The following is a 16,895-nucleotide window of genomic DNA, read 5'->3' as shown; positions in this document are numbered from 1 at the left end:
AGGCCAGGTGTGGCACCAAAGGAAGCCTCCAGCACTTACAGACAGAGAGGAACTCACATTCAGGCACCACATAACATTCGTGCAGACTGTGATACTAACAGAATATTGTTCTTTATGAGTTGCTTTCTTTATATTTCCCAGGTTAATCCCAAAATATACTTTGCTTTCTAGGTATACACTCTAGTATCAGAAGGATCCCAAATCAGTATGAAGAATGCACAGTATTTACTTCAGGGATTCAATCATATGACCACAGTAGAAATAAAAGAATGGAATAATTTTTGGAAAAAAAAAGAAGCAGGAAAAGATTTCTGTGAGGTTTTTAAATAGTAGATTTTAACACAATTCTGCGCAATTTTAAAGTTGATGTACATCTTTTCATTAAAATTTGGCTCCTTCTACAGTTTTGTAAAGTTCTTCCATGAGCTGTCATACAAATGTAATCTAGAAGAAATGAAAATGGAGAATGATCCTCCTCATGCAGAATGCGAAGAGAAACTGCAGGAAACAGGACTGGCATTAGTTTCACATTTATATGCTTCTCATGTCAAATAATTTGGTCATAAAAAGCTTATGAGTATTAATATTTGGGTAAGAACACACCCTTGGGAGGGAGGGGACAAACACAGGTAATTTGCTATTTGTCAGAATTACGTAATGGTTTCAGGGTGGAAAAAAAACCCAACCGAAAAATGATGGTGTCTTTACGAGTTGCCAAGCAATTTCATTATTCTGTTTCCAGGTATGCAATTCTAACATGCCCAAACATTTGACAGTGATTTCTGACACTCCTTTTTAATAGTGTCTACATGTCTGATAAACTAGAAATTTAAAAACACAATTCAGAAAAAAATTGGTTAGGAAAAATGTTTTCTTTTGAAGAGCAGAAGAATTTGGAGATGTTTGGCTTGATTATCTTAACTGTGTAGAAACCAGATGCCTGCTAATATTTCAGATGTTTCCATGTACAGACTGCCCATTAGTGCCCTACACTGAATGATGGCAAGACAGGCTGGACGTGTACCTTTCTCCAGGGGCCTTTCTCTGCCTTTGCTTCATACTCAGGTAAGCTGAGAAAAAGGAATTTGCTCTCTCTGAATAGACCTGTCAGGGAGAACTTTGGTAGTAAAGGGATAGGTCCTAACTGGATATGATCTGTGTTGTGTTTTGTATAGTGGTGTATCCTCCAATCCTAATCCACCACCTGACACATTGCAGGTACTCAATAAATATCTGCTGACTGCAGGAATAAATAAAGCAATGTGTAGAATATCAAAATGATATCTAAATGGTAACTTTCCTCAAAATCACCATCTTCTTCTCCGTCTGAATCCTATCCATATTAAAATCCTGGTTTGAATAGCATTTCAATTCAATTCAACTTCATAAATATTTATTGACCATCCACTAAATTTGAATGACTGTTTGGCCAAAGACCCAAACAAGGGTAAGACAAAAAGCTTTTCTAGATGGAAATAATCTTTCCTTTCTTTGAATACAGCACTTATTACTTGAAGCATTACTGTCCCTCTTTCGCTGCCTTGAATTTTAATGTTACAGATGTCTTACACATGCAATGTACATGCACAAAACACTGCAACTTCTTTTTGCCTTGATCAAACTTTTTGTCTAAAATGTCCTTTCATCCTCTTTTATACTTGAATAACTTCTCATTCTTAAAAGCTTAATCAAAACATCACCTCCTCTACGAAGCTTTCCTGTTTCCAACATAAAATTGTTTCACTATACTGGATACAGAAATCTAACAGGGATTTGACTTACATTTTAATTAGTTCTGTCTCCTGGCTGACTGGTGAGTAAATCTTTAAGACTGGGGATGATGTTCAATTCATCTTTCTACTTCACTAGCACAGTGTCTGCTACCATACCCACTGGCAGATCTAGAATGGCTATATGGAAAAAGTTCAGGAGCTGCAATCTGGCTGGAGTTGGGAAACCAGACACGGGAATGAAGGGATAGAGCTGGATGGGAAATCGGTGTCTACTCTTAAATGTTGCATTAGTAAGTCCTTTTACATAAGACTAAGAAACCATCAACTTTTCATATTAAAGAAGGGGTTGGAGAAGTACTGATGGAGCCTCTTAGCATGGCTACTGCAATACAGGTTTATTGAACTGGATTAAATACATGGAAAACAGTGATAACTTGATAAGTAAATCCTTTGTGGGAACCAAGCTTGTAAGAAAATTATCCTAGGAGATGTTGTAATTTCCTCAATAGCATAGAAAGGAGGAAATAAGGATGTGTAGTTCTCTCAGGTACAAGCTTGTTCAAAAGCTAGCCTGGGATAAAAATAAGAAAAGGACCATATTCTTGGGATTCAAATGTAGACAGTGCAGAGACATGCACATGCAAATGTCTAAGGAGGCATCATCCTGGTTGTTGTTTCACTGGCCAAGAATTATTCTGAGAGAGCTGCAAAGTTCCTCCATGGCAGGTGGCAAAATTTCAGAGCCACCTCATCTTGCTTGGAGGGAAAGAAGTTAGAGGAAGAAAAGGAACAAGGAGAACAATCAGAGAGAACAGGCGGCTCTTTCCCCACTCTACTTGCAGCAGGTGGAGAAGGAAGAATTTCATAAGACTAGGAGCAAATGTCTCTGTCTCGTTACTTTTGGTAAGAAAGTTCTTGATGATGATACCATTGGGACACATCCTTGTCATTAGTAGAATTACCAGATATGTCTCATTTCTTCAAGTAGAATGTAAAGGATGGAGATAAAGACTTTCTTTCTTTTCTTAGAGGAGATGCTTAAAGGACTTCTGCTAAATGGATATGGAAAGAATCAGAAACACATCCACATGGGCAAACACACAGTGAACCCTTCGTTGCATCCACAGCTGCCACACATACAGCAATGAGAGTACTGGGCTATGATCCAAGGACACCTCAATTCTCATTATCAGCTGTGAACATGGCTTCTTGGAGCTTTTAGCCTCATAAAATAGGAATAAAATATTCCTATTCTTCCTCATGGGGTTGTTATATGAATTAAAAGAAATAATACATATAAAAACACACTGAAAATGGCAGAGAGAGAGAAATAAAAGCTGAGGCATTATGACATCATTATACCCCTAATGTATAAAACTATATAGTATGTAACCGGTTAAGATAATCAGAGCTATAAAAATGAATGGGCTTGAATTGGACTGTTTCAGATACAAAACATGAATCTCCAAAATGCATGTTTTAGATTCAAAGGACAAGGAACCAAAGAATAAAATGAGGTCCTTGGCTTCCTACCAGACAAGAAAGGGTATGAACACATTTCTAAGATCCTCCAGTTCATCTGTGGAAAAACATTTGAGGGTTTCTGTAATTCTTAAGTCTTTCCTCAGATAAACATATGAGGTGCTTAAGTAATCATAAATTCATTTATAAAAGGAAATGACTATTTTTCCCCAAATTTACACTCTTCCTGTTAAAGTCTTTAGATAATTTAAACTGAAAGGGAGAAAAGAAGAAGAAAAATTATCATGGTAAATACAAAATAGTGTTTTATAAGGAACATATCCATCATATAAAGTGATTGACATGTTTTTAAAAATTCAAAATAACTTTCAATATGTTGAAAGATAAATCTTTTTCTTGTTAAGATACTGGTTTTTATTGATCCTGGTGAATGATTTCAAAATAAGCATATCATTATATACTTTAAAAGAAAGCAACTTATCATACAACAGAGACAAAATCAGAAGAGAAACGGCTCTAAAGGTTTCTGTAATTAGAATTATGAATTATAAATGAGTCTTAAAACCTGTCATGTCCTTGGACTCCAGCAAGTTTTCTCACAACCTTTGTCAAGATCCCTGGGGCTATGGAGTTAGGGCTCCAGTCACTGAAGTTATTGAAATCAATGATGAGGCTTTAGCGACTCCTTAGTACTATGGTCAGTATCACTCTCATTAACTGTATCCAACTTAGATTTCTTTTGATGACCCATCCCTTGGTACAACAGTTTTCATCTCTAGGCTCACAACCACCCACCTATTCATGGTTTTGGGGCAGGTAAATCTCAGCAGGGTCTTACTATAGTAGGGTAGATACAATAGCATTTGTGAATTAGTGATATACTCAATAAGAACCTCAAAGACTGCACTCAACTATGACATCTGGGAATTTCTCACATATGGGGAAAAAAATATGAGATTCCCACTAATGGTACTGCTTTGTACAAATTGTGTGTGTGTGTGTGTGTGTGTGTGTGCGCGCGTATCTGTGAGAGAGAGAGAGAACTTATTGAGACTTCTCAAAAGCAATTATTAATCCTGTTTCTAATATGTCACTGATTCACTTATTCCTGTTAAGGTGCTACATAAAGTTAACTGTGATCACATGTTCCTTGATTTTTTGTTCAGTATATATATTGTTAGTCTTCAATAAAACAATGGCATTCCAGGTGACCTATTTTTCCCTAAGCCTGTTTTTCTAATTTCCCCTCATTTATGGTGTTCATCACTAACCAGGAGAGGCTCCAGCAGAAATGGGTAATAGGATGTAGGGATATATCTGTAGCTCTGTTCCTGTGATAAATACTAATGCAGTCACATGACATCTATCCAGTTAGAGACCCAAGCAGTTATCACTGAGGTTTGGCTTTAGTATTTAAAAGTATCTGGTGCATTCCTCCCAAAGAAGTGGCCAATTCTATGGTTTCCTGAGAATATCCCACACGCATGCCTAGTTCCTTCAAACAAGTAGAGTAATAACAATTCTCACATACTCATGTGATGAGATCACCAAGAAAATCCTTTATATTTCTTTAGAGATGACAATATGCTTCATGTACTTCAGGGCTGTACCCACTAAAGCACATGCATTTTACTGACTAGAGTCCCTGTGTCATAAGACAAAGGCCCCCCTAGCCTGGGGAGTCTGTCAGGGTAGATGAAACTAAGTACCCCACACATTATCCTACATACACACTCGTCACTCCATCTGACTCAAGAGGGAGGGGGACATTTCTGAGGTGTTTCCCAAACGATGGCCATTCTGTCATCCAGAAGCACCCAGCCACTCCCAAAGAATCTGAGTAAATCTCTCTACTGACTCCCTATGTCCCTACCTCCCTTCATTTACTTCCTTCTTTGTATGCTCAAAGCACTTGCAAACCAGCACTTACCACAGTGTGGTCTCTGGTCTTTTGTAGGACAGTACTCTGCTCTACTGAGCTATTTGAGGGCAATGACTATGTTTTATTTATCACTGGGTCCCCAGGGCCTAGCCCAAAGAAAGGCTCAAAATATGCCTATTAAATAAAACTAAATTGATTATCAGAATTGAATGTAGTTAAGGACATAAACGACGATGTGGCTGGTTGCTTTCAAAGATATATCATCCATATGTGTAAAAAAAAATTATAGAGCAGTTTGGTAAATGAAGGTGAATGCATACACACTTTTCACCACCATGGTATTCAGCATTACAAAAGACAGTAAACAAACAAAAAGTCCCAAGAAAAACAGAAACATCAATTTACGTTCATCTTCGGGAGCAAAGTGTCAAGACGTAAATGAACAAATTCGGAGGGAAAAAAAACCTACTGTATTATCTATCCTGCTCCAAAAATAAACTCCCTTTCAACCAGTGCATTAATAGAGACACTAGAGTATATTACCATATATTACTGCCTGAAGCAATTGAACATGAGGCTGGACCCCTCCCCACCATTATCCAACTCTTTTTTTTTTGTCCCCTTCTTCTCCAATTAGTTGATATGCTGAGACCATGTAAACTTTTAAAATTAGCATGAATCAAATAATTAGAGAAAAAAACTGTCAGCAAAAAAACCAAAAAGACTCTATGTAATATATCACAAGTATGAATAATATTCCATTACAATTACCTCCCTAACAATAGTAATATAATCTAAGATGACCTAACTTTCTTACAGCAAATAACAGTCAATGATTTTATAAAGCTAAGTAAACTCTTATGCTTACAGACACTGAAAGAATATCCTTACTTGGTTTCAATACCAGAGAGCCAATAAGAGAAGCCCTACTAAATTTAGACTCTGAGCAGATTTCATCAGTAACCTGTCCTGACAGAGGTCTCTGTTGGTGGAAGAGAGGAGGCACAGGGACAACACACGAGGCTGGGATCAACCTATTTAACAGGCACAAATCTGTGGCCAAAAATGGTCACAAAGAACACTCTGCTGGGCTCAGGAATGACGGCCATCAGGGTGGGGCCCGGAGCACCTGCACCACGGGTCCCAGGGCCATCTGATGGCTACACCTGTGTGAATGCCAGAGTGTACTCTAAATACTTGCTCCTTCCACATAGCCATCACGTAACCAGAATTGCAAATGTGACTACAATATCATTAGCCAAATTCAGAAGCTCTCCTGGAAGAACAAAATACCAGTGACTTGATCCAAGACAAAGCTCGCACCAATTCGGGGAAGCACAAATTGAAACTGAATCAAATCCTGATCATTTTCTCTTTCTTTTTTTTAAAGCAAGTCAAGAAAATATCTCAATTTTCCATCTAAAAATTGTTTAATTCAAATGACATTTTATTAAAATACTAAAATGCTCAGGAAAATAACAGCTCTCAGTGACAGACAGTGACAGTCCAGGATATAGTGACAGTCCAGGCAGTGCCAGCCCTACATGCAGACTGTATTTAACATTTGCCCCAAGTCAGGTGTCTGCTGGGCTAGTGGAGGGGTGGGGAGGAGGGAGGGAAGGTGCACAAAGAGAAAAGGGCAGGCTGCACTAGCCTTGTGAGGATGGGAGTCAAGGCAGGCACTCAGTCTGCCAAGCAGCAAGGATGACCCAGCATTGGACCCAGTGATTTTGCTGCTTAGCTCCAGCCTAGGGCAGAGGATCAAGACACAGAAAATTAATGTCACAAAGAAGTCTCAAAGGAGGCTTGAGGTGAGGAGTGAGGGAGAGGAAAAGAAGGAAAAGATGTACTTTCAAGGAAAAGATGTACTTTCTCCCACTCCACCCTACTCCTCCCTCCCCATTTCCTTTTCTTCCCCTCTAATTCCCCTATCTTCTCTATCACCTCCACTAAGGTATCTAAAGTTGCTAAAGCTTTTAGAGATTTTTAGCACCATGCTGTCCATTCACCCTCATCACTACCTTATAAAAGATTTAGTAAATTAGTTTGAGCTAGTACTAAAGCAAAAAATGAAAAAAAAAATTCCCTATCACCCCCCTGCCCAAGCTGTATAACTTTTGAATTAAAATATAAAATATCTATAAGCTGAACCAATCTGATACTACATGTGGTTCAACCTTCTCACTCCACCATGGAAAATCTACAATTATTCATTTCAAAATAGATCTAGGTGAGCAACAGATTGCTGAATTATTATAGGTAGTATTCACATTCATTGATAGCCCACTCTCCATTTATATAGCTCACCTTTTACTTGAAACTTAAAGGTTGTTTGTCACAAGAAATAAATGAAAACCAGATACCCATATTATTACATGACCCAGATTTAATGTTCAAAGAAAATTTTCATGAGGTTATATTCTTGGGATAAAATAACAGGAGATAACAGTGAGTCATTTTCACTGTTTTGCAACTTACTACAAACATATTTCCAAGTGTTCTACTTTCTCACGCCATCTTTCCTTTAAAGAGCTTTTAAAAATGCCTACATGGAAACAAATTAGATGTTACATAAAGGCAGAAAATACTGAGTAAAACACAACACCAATGTGAGGCAATCTTTTAGCTCTTCACAAATTAAAGAAAAGCTGGTGTTAGTTTTAATACTGAGCTGGAGGGAGATCTCTTAGCTGGAAAATTTTAAAAACAGAAATAGGAAATAATGCAATAGGAAAAAAATTCAAAACGGGAACCACCAGGATTGGAGCGTAAGTCTTCAGGAAAGAGAGTAAGAAATGATGTTGACATTTTAAATCATTTTAAATATGAGAAAGTATTTCCTGTATGTTTTTCCTGGGCATACTGCTAAAATAAAATCCCACACAGTAAACTAAAAAAATTAAAATAAACATTGAAGAAAATATTACCTAAGAAATCTGACTACTCATAAGTATGAGGAATATAAGTCACTTAAGTCAACAATACTTGGCTTTGTTCCTATCCTAATAGCACTGTCCTAGCTGCCTTAAATATTTTCTAGAACAATGAAGGGTATAAATAAATAATTTCATAAATAAATAAATAGAAAGATAGCTTCTTCCTGCTAAATGCTAAAGACAAAAGTCACAGATTAAATTATGAACAAGGAAACTTCCAAGGACGTTTGGATAATTTAACCTCATTTTTGTTGGTCTGGGGTAAAATGTACTGCAAGCTCTAGGCTGCAGCACAAAAGTACTTAAACTTGTACTTGTTAAACTCAGATTTCTAGGCTATACTCAGAGGTACCGATTTAGAAGGTCATCTGCTTTTTTTCAGCAGCTCCCCAGGAAATTATAAAAGCATAGAGTCTATAGTTTATACCTTGAGAAAACTGCTACCTAAAATAAAAGACCTGTTTCTCTACTATGGAGATTAACTTCCTTTTTTTTTTCTAGCGAGAAACATATTTCAGAGCAGAAAGGAAACTTTAAATCCACTTCATTCTTCTGAACCATCAATCCTGTAATTTTAGGCAGCCAGTAAGTTATCCTAATGGTAATTATGTGTATCTGTTTGATAGTGATCAAAATTGCTTCTACAGGTTTTTTTGTGTTTTTAAATCAAGCCACGCTTGATGGCAGTGTAGCTACAAAGGCCATAAATGTACACCAATGCTTTAAGATCACCATATATGAATCCTTTACAAATGTCCCTTAAAATTTTGTTGAATTTGCTTTATGAGAAATTTCAAAGATCTGCAAAGATTATGTATATTGCTTATAAATACATTTACTACAGTATCTAAAAATTACAATTTGTTCTTATTTCATTTGCTACCAAAAACTCTCCAAGTGTATTTCAGCATAGGAAGCTCCTCATGGTTTCCTTTAACATTTAAGACTCATGCCTGGGGATTTTCTCTGTGAGCCTATTCCTTATCCCCTTCCTTCCTATGTCTCTTTTTCTTGATAACCAACCTTGTTTCCCTTATCCAAATGCACATATACCCACTTTGTGGGTAAGATACACATTTTTGTCTTTGCCCCTTAGCAGTTGCAAATTGCAGTTCATTCATCTCCAAAATGAGTATTTCTGAAGGAAAACCATGCATTAGGCATTGTGAAGAAATAGACAATTTCACAATTACAATACAAAGGGGTATGTGTTATCAACAAAGTGATTGCTAATAACAGAAACTGTTTTTGGTTTCTTTTTTGGCAGCAAGTTAAAAATAAAATATTAGCTCAAGAATGCACAGCAAGAACACCTCAGTAATATTTGGGTATGTAGAGATCTGAAGTTGCATAAGCTGCAATACAAGTTGTTTCTGAAAGTAACTTTTAGAGACATTTCAGTAGATCAACAATATACATGCCTGGTACATCATCATCGTAGTCTAAGTCAGCTTTTCTCTATCTTGTATTGAAGGGCAAAGGAGTGGTTAGCTAGCACCCACTACTGACCTCATAAATCACAAGACTTCATGTCTGAGACCTAGGCATAGATTTGTGAGTGAGGCAACACCTAAGTTCTGGCCAACCTTACTGTCTTCCTTGTGGGAAAAATGATCACAGGGAAAGGGATGTCAATCATACTCAAAGTTAGTTCTCTAGGAGTATTCTGATCAAATCCAGACCTGGTGAAGGGAGAATATTTACACTGGTGGGTGTTGGACTCAGACAACATCTGAAAGTGACTACTGGGGGCTTTTGAAATTCTAACTGCACTGTATAAAATCTTTATACTTGACCCTCTGGGAAAAAGAGCAATGTTGACTTCTTCCTACCTATTCTGACTTATGAAATTTCACACAAATACATTTCAGTGGTATTTTCTAATACCATTTTCATGTTGAAGCCAAAGGGAAAGAAGAAATCTCTTATCTATTTGTTTACTGGAAGGAAACATTCCCTGTTTCCAAAGGAGGACTGCTTATTTCTTTCATAAATACTCAGACCTAAGAATGAATTAATTTACTAGCAGCATATTTTTTGTTTTGTTTTGTTTTAGAGACAGGGTCTCACTGTGTCACCTAGGCTGTTGGGCAGTGGTACAATCATAGCTCACCACAGCCTCAAACTCCTGGGCTCAAGCGATCCTCCCATTTTGGCCTCCCAAAGTGCTAGGATTACAGGCGTAAGTCACCACACCTGGCCTAGCAGCACATTTTTTAAAACATCCTCCTATTTTGTCATTGAAGTCAAATATTTTTATTTTTTAAAGAAGTTTAACTCAATATATATTCCTTGCAGACCTACCTCATACCAAGTAGAGGCAACTACAGGCATTCAACAAAGAACAAAACGCAGTCCTGTCCTCAAGGACTCTCAGCACCTTCAGGGCTAGAAGGAGTTAGACATCCTAACATGACGTGGCAAGTGTCATTTTGGAGGATGAGCACAGTGTTTCAGGAACACCACGGAGCCTGGGAGGCTGGGGAATGCTTCCCAGAGCAGGTGGCAGGTGAGCCAGATTTTAAAGTATGAGCAAGATTTTCCCACAAATGAAAAGGGGAAAGATCTCAGCAAAGGAACCATGAAAAAAGCTACGGGATACAAAAGGGAAAGAGTCTTTAGGGAACAAAGATTATATTGTGGGTCTGAGGTATAAGGGAGAGAGATGTGGAGGGTGGAATTGAGACTAATAAGGACCTCATTAGTCTATGAAAAGAGTTTGAAGTTTATCCTGTAGTGAGGACAACGTGGAGCCCTAGAGGTTTAAAGGAGGAGTGTTGTAAGAACCAATTGGTGTTTTCAGGAGGCAAGTGTGATGGCAGATGGGATGACAGAGAAGAGGCTAGGAGCCAGTGAAAGGCATTACGAAGCTCAAGAGACCTTTCCAATACGTGTCCGTGTGGCTCTGCTTGTGCTCCTGGATGCTCATAAACACTTTTCCCAATATGTCCTTTAGTTATATCTGAGTTTTTCCCCCTTTAATTACATGCCAATAGCAATATATACTTTTTCCTACCCAAAATATAGCAGCTGTGGTTCATAAAATCACATTCCACATGACAGACTGTAAATATTTAGGTAAACACTTAAAAGAATATGTCTTACCTGAACAAAGCTGTTCCACTTTTGTGTAGTTTAAAGATACTATGTCATTAACCCATGCAATGATGTCATGTCTGCTCATAGTCTCTTGGGTTATCGAGGTAGAATACACATTGACCGCCATTCCCCAACTAGAAAAAAATACAAAGGTTATTTAACAACAAGGAAATTAACTCAGAAACACAAAAGATACCTATTCGAGGTCAAGATCCTGGCAGGACTCCAGGGCACGTAAAAGTCCTGCTCTGGCTAAGCCCTTTAGCATCTTTTTCTATTTTACATATTTGCATTAAAATTATTAAATTTCACATATTTTTCATGCAGTACCATTTTATATCTCTCCAACTAAATCCAAATGTTCCTCAGGTTCTGAGATTCCTAATTTATAACACAATTTAGAGTCTCCCTTTTGACTGTAAGTCTACATGTGATATTAAAAAGTTACCAGGTTTGTAGCAGTATACACCAGAGTAATCTGTTAGTTTCATACATTATTTCAGTACTCACTACAAAGACTTGGAAACGTTACTGTTTTGGGGTTTGGCCATTTTAGTAGGTGTGCAGTGATAAGGGATTCTTTTTTTAATATTTAAACCTGGATGAAACTTTGCAATTTTACCTAGTTTGTGGAATATATATATATTGATATATCATATATGTATGTATATGTATATATTGTAGCTATGTATTAACTTCTATTTTGGAAACTTTCAAATACATGCAAAAGGAGAGAGAAGAGAATAACAAACCAGTTAGGTTTACCCCTTGGATTCAAGAATTATCAATACTTGACCATCTTGTTTGATTTATACTCCTATCAACTCCTCTTGTGTCAATCCCATCCTAGCCTACCAAGCCAGATTATTTTGGAGTAAGTGCCAATAATCACATAATTTCACCTATAAGTGTTTCAGTGTGTCTCTGAAAAATAATTTTTTAAAAAAACAGAATATTATCACACCTAAAAATGAAAATAATTACTTATGTCAAATATGCATTTCAATATAATACAAATTTAACTTCAGATTGCTTGAATCTGGATTCATATAAGGTTCATACATTATGATTCTTTGATACATTCTTTAAATTTCTTTATAAAGTTTCTTCTCTATTTCTAATCTTTCCTTGCAATTAAAAAAAAGTTGTTGTTGAAGGAACTGGGTTGTCTGATAGTTTCCACATTCTGGATTTTTCTCATTGTATCACACTGCTGTGGTTTAACATGTTCCGCTGTCCTCCGCATCCCTACAGACTGATAATTCCATCTAGAGCCTTGATCTTATTCAAGTTCTAATGGGATGGGGATTTGATGCCATCTAGCACAACTCTGGGCTTTGACACCTAATCCTCCATCAATACACTGCCTGGTAATGCAAAAGCTTTCCATTACTGCCTGAAGAAGAAACCAATAGAACAGCCCATCAGCTGCCAAAGGTTATGCCAGTATATGACAATTACATCAAACAGACTATTTCACGCCGTGTTTGAACTTCCATCAGAAGGCAGATAACTATTACCTCTGACTGCCTGCTTCCATGATATTGTTAGCTCTGATATTTGCCTAGATCCAATAATTCACTAAAACTTCAAATATTCTATTATTCATTCTTGATTTATTAGCTGGAATAATTCTACAAAGAGAAGTTTCCCCCTGAGGTACCCTGAGATACAGGTCATCGAGGAAAGGCAGGAGAGGTGCCTAACTCTTTTTCTCTATTTGCCAGTTTTCAAAGTGATGAGTAGTTCCCTAATATTCTCCAAACATGACCAATGAAGTTTTTGTTCTTATATTTTGAAGTATAATTATGAATCCACGGACTTAAACATATTTGATATGTTTCAATCCATTGAAATTATACCTTTATTGATAAAAGCTTGCAAGAGCTTATTCAAGCTAGCCTCTAAGTTCTTTTGACACAGTCTTAGTGGTCTTTGATAACCTTCTTCTTTTCCAATATGATGAGATGTTCCAAGGCCAACTTGTATATTTCTTGCCTCAGACCTAAAACCAGTAATTTCTCCAAGCGCTCCTGATTCCTTTTAGTGAAAAATGGTATTTAGAGATACAGAAGTAATATTTTTAAACACGACTAGATATAATAGCAAAATCTATAGTATATAGGTTTTAGACAAAAATCTACATTTTATGAAATAGTTGTGCTTGGAGTTCCTATTTATGCTCATGAAAGCAATAAAAATCTGCTTTCTACTTTAAAGTGCTAAATGAAGGTTTCATTTAGAAATAAATGTAAAAATAAATATCTATCACTCCATTCCCAGAAGCATCCTTATCTCTAAATTGTCTTCTCATAAAGATCTGAAAAATCTCACAGCATTGGAATCTCAGATAGTGTGACCATAATTACTGCTTTCTACACCATTATTGAAGGTTTTTTACTTTTTGGTTAATAACTTCCACTGTTTTCTTTAGTCTATCATTTATTAAACAAAACCATTTGCTTTTTAAATGTAGTCAATTTTTAAAATCATCTATGTAAATTATGTATAATCTTAGTAAGGGTAAATAATTCAAAATTTAAAATATTTTGGACTGATGAAATGATCATATACTGGCATAATTTTTGGCAGCTGACGGGCTTTTCTAGCAGTTTCTTCTTCAGGCAGTAATGGAAAGCTTCTGCATTACCGGGCAATGTACTGATGGAGGATGTGGTGTCGAGGCCCAGGGTTATGCTAGATGGCACCAAACCAAATTGAGATGAAATTTTTAATCAAGATGATTTAAAAAAAATCTAAATGCAAAGCAGAAAAGACACAAACAGATCTGTGTTTTAGAAAAATAACCCATACACAAGTGAGTAAAAACGTTCTGTGGTTACATAAGAGAAATTAATATACAACAGAAGTACAGGTAGAAGAGTAATGACAGCTTTTTAAAAATCCATATAAACAAGGAAGCAAGTCATTTACTGCAGTTTGTCAATAAATCACACTTTCCTCCAGGTCTTTGCTGATAACATTCACTTAAGGACAACAATTGTCCTTTCATAATGTAAACAGACATTCAGCTCACAAAGGTAAGTCAAGGCACTATCTGCCTTCAAGCAGTTCATTAAGATGATCAGGTAAACAATGAAAACAGCACCAGATCTGGGCTTTAGAAAAATTCTGGGTATTTAGTTACCAGGCATACCACTCAAATCTCCACCATTGCTAGCCAACACAGCTGTAGTCCTCACAAGCCCTGTGGCAGGGGCTACCATGTGTTAACGGACCTGTGGGATAACTAGTTTAGAAGACAGATTAAGAATAAGTGAACCAATGAAGGTGAGAAATTTTTCACCATTTCCTAAAATAAAATAACAACACATTAAATGAGTAGACTTCAATACCTACTTCAAATTAATAACAATGAAATCAATATAGTTAATTTCTATTTAACACCCCTGCTGATGGGAATATTCTTATAATTGATCTTCCTCTTTCCAAATTTCAGCAAGGTACTTCTAAACGCACTTCACTCTGTGGCTGTCTTTGCTCCCATTGTTTGCCCCCAACCCAAACAAGCCAGCTTTTCCGATTTTAGGCCTGAGAGTTCCAAGTCTGGACTCACTTTCCCTGGAACGGGAACTGTCCTGAACCTCCCGCAAGTCAAGTGTCAGCCAAAGTGGAAAAAGGATTCTATTCCTGCACTGCCATCCACCCTTTTGTTTTCCCAATTCTTTCAGCTCCTGCTTTTTCTACAGGTGTGCTTTCCATATAGTTAAACTTAAATGATACAAGTGGCTAAAACATTCACAGAACATTTATATATTTTTTCCAAATGTTAAACTCAGGTGAGAGAGTATTAAATTGTCCTAGTCCCTAGGTGGATACATTCTAAAATCCTAAGATTTCATTATGATTTCTGGGGTCTCAATCTATATGACAATATAAAGGTAAAAGTACTTGTCCCTACCTAGACTGCAGAAATGCTGTGTGGATAACACAAGGAAATTTTATATCTTTTTAGAGATAAAGCGGTTCTATTGACGCTTGGAAGAATCCTGGGAGGAAAGCAGGGCCGGAATCATACTCTTCCCTTACAAAAGTGGACACAAACTTCAATCCACGACTGCTAGTCCTTAGGGATATTACCAATTACATCAACATCCTATGGAAGGTAGGAATTATACAATTCAAAAAGCTAATTTTTAATTCATGGAGTACTTCCCAAAGACTCAGTCAAGAAAGATAAATGGTTATGAAAGGTAAGGTCATACTAACTATTACAGAACAAGGAGCAACTCACTGTGCGGGGTTTATTCTCATGTTTGGATCTTCAGCATGTCTTTCACATGGAAACAACAGTTTATTCTTAGGTGACTTGCCACATGGCCTCTGGGACATGAGCATCTCTCTGTCCCATCCTTGCAAAGGAGAAAGTCAAAGCGCTGTCTCCCACTTTGTGGCTTTCAATTGGAATCTCAACCAGATCACTGTGTTGTTTAAGACCTGGTCAGTGCAGGCCAGGCGCGGTGGCTCACGCCTGTAATCCCAGCACTTTGGGAGGCCGAGGCGGGTGGATCACCTGAGGTCCGGAGTTCGAGACCAGTCTGGCCAACATGGGGAAACCCTGTCTCTACTAAAAATACAAAAATTAGCCAGGTTTGGTGGCATGCGCCTGTAGTCCCAGCTACTAGGGAGGCTGAGGCAGGAGAATCGCTTGAACCCGGTAGGCAGAGGTTGCAGTGAGTTGAGATTGGGCCACTGCACTCCAGCCTGGGTGACAGTGAAACTCCGTCTCAAAAAATAAATAAAAAAGATAAATAATAAAAAAAAAAGATCTGGTCAGTGCAACAGCACAACAAGCAGGAGATAAGGGAGAAACACTTTCCTAGCACTGCAGTCCCTGGGTCACCATACTTTAATACTGTATTTAAATTTTATTTTAAAACAAATTTGCATTTATTGCCCCTACTTGAAAATAAACTAATAATCACAATATAGTTACACACTTTTTACATGAATATTAGAATAGCTTTCTTGGAAGGTGGGAATACACTTTTTGTGTTTTTTTTTTTTGAGACAGAGTCCTACTCTGTCGCCCAGGCTGGAGTGCAGCAGCGTGATCTTGGCTCACTGCAACGTCTACCTCCCTGGTTCAAGCAATTCCCTTGCTTCAGCCTCCCAAATAGCTGGGATTGCAGGCACATGCCACCACGCCCAGCTAATTTTTTTGGTATTTTTAGTACAGACAGGGTTTCACCATGTTGGCCAGACTGGTCTGGAACTCCTGACCTCAGGCAATCTGCCCACCTTGGCCTCCCAAAGTGCTGGGATTACAGGCGTGAGCCACCACACCCAGCTGGTTTTTTGTTTTGTTTTGCAAACAGAAGAGAGAAAAACACACAGAAAAAACAAAAATCCCTTCAGACCTCTAGCAGGCAAAGTCACGATTCTAGCTTGTCTGTGGATAGTGACCACTGATACACATGACTTTAGAAAAAGGACAGCCTCCAGCTGAGGGCCAATGTGTAGATTTTGCTCAGTTTCATCCTTTATTCAGTATTTGGCGGTGGTGTTGGGTGGAGAGGTACAGCAAGGTTATGCTTTGCAGTAGTGATTGAATCAGACACATTAGACACTGTATTTCTGCTTACTAAAATAAATGGAGTTTTATGTGAGTCAATGAGACCTGAGTTAGCCTACTGAGCAAAATATGAATTCTACCACCTTTACCAGTTCTGCACCTAAAACTTAACTACAAAATATTCAACAATTTTGTTCAAGAACAAATTTGGCAAGGTTTGTGAATTA

General features: G+C 37.5%; 1 protein-coding gene across 5 annotated transcripts in view; it reads right to left on the bottom strand.

Moving 5' to 3' along the window:
• MAPRE2 (microtubule associated protein RP/EB family member 2) overlaps positions 1 to 16,895 on the bottom strand; it is a 164,739-nt gene that overhangs the window by 60,033 nt on the left and 87,811 nt on the right. For 4 of the 5 annotated variants that reach the window (XM_512089.9, XM_003315857.7, XM_003315856.7 and 1 more), the window contains one exon: positions 11,139 to 11,266. The exons of the other annotated variant lie outside the window; for it this stretch is intronic. In XM_512089.9, the coding sequence (XP_512089.3) occupies positions 11,139 to 11,259 (121 nt within the window). In that variant the 5' untranslated portion in view covers positions 11,260 to 11,266. The remainder of the gene's footprint in view (positions 1 to 11,138; positions 11,267 to 16,895) is intronic. 5 annotated transcript variants of the gene reach the window in all.

The sequence above is a fragment of the Pan troglodytes genome, chromosome 17 (assembly GCF_028858775.2).
Source record: "Pan troglodytes isolate AG18354 chromosome 17, NHGRI_mPanTro3-v2.0_pri, whole genome shotgun sequence".
In the NCBI taxonomy this organism is placed as follows: domain Eukaryota; kingdom Metazoa; phylum Chordata; class Mammalia; order Primates; family Hominidae; genus Pan; species Pan troglodytes.
This window is presented reverse-complemented; position numbering and strand designations above follow the sequence as displayed.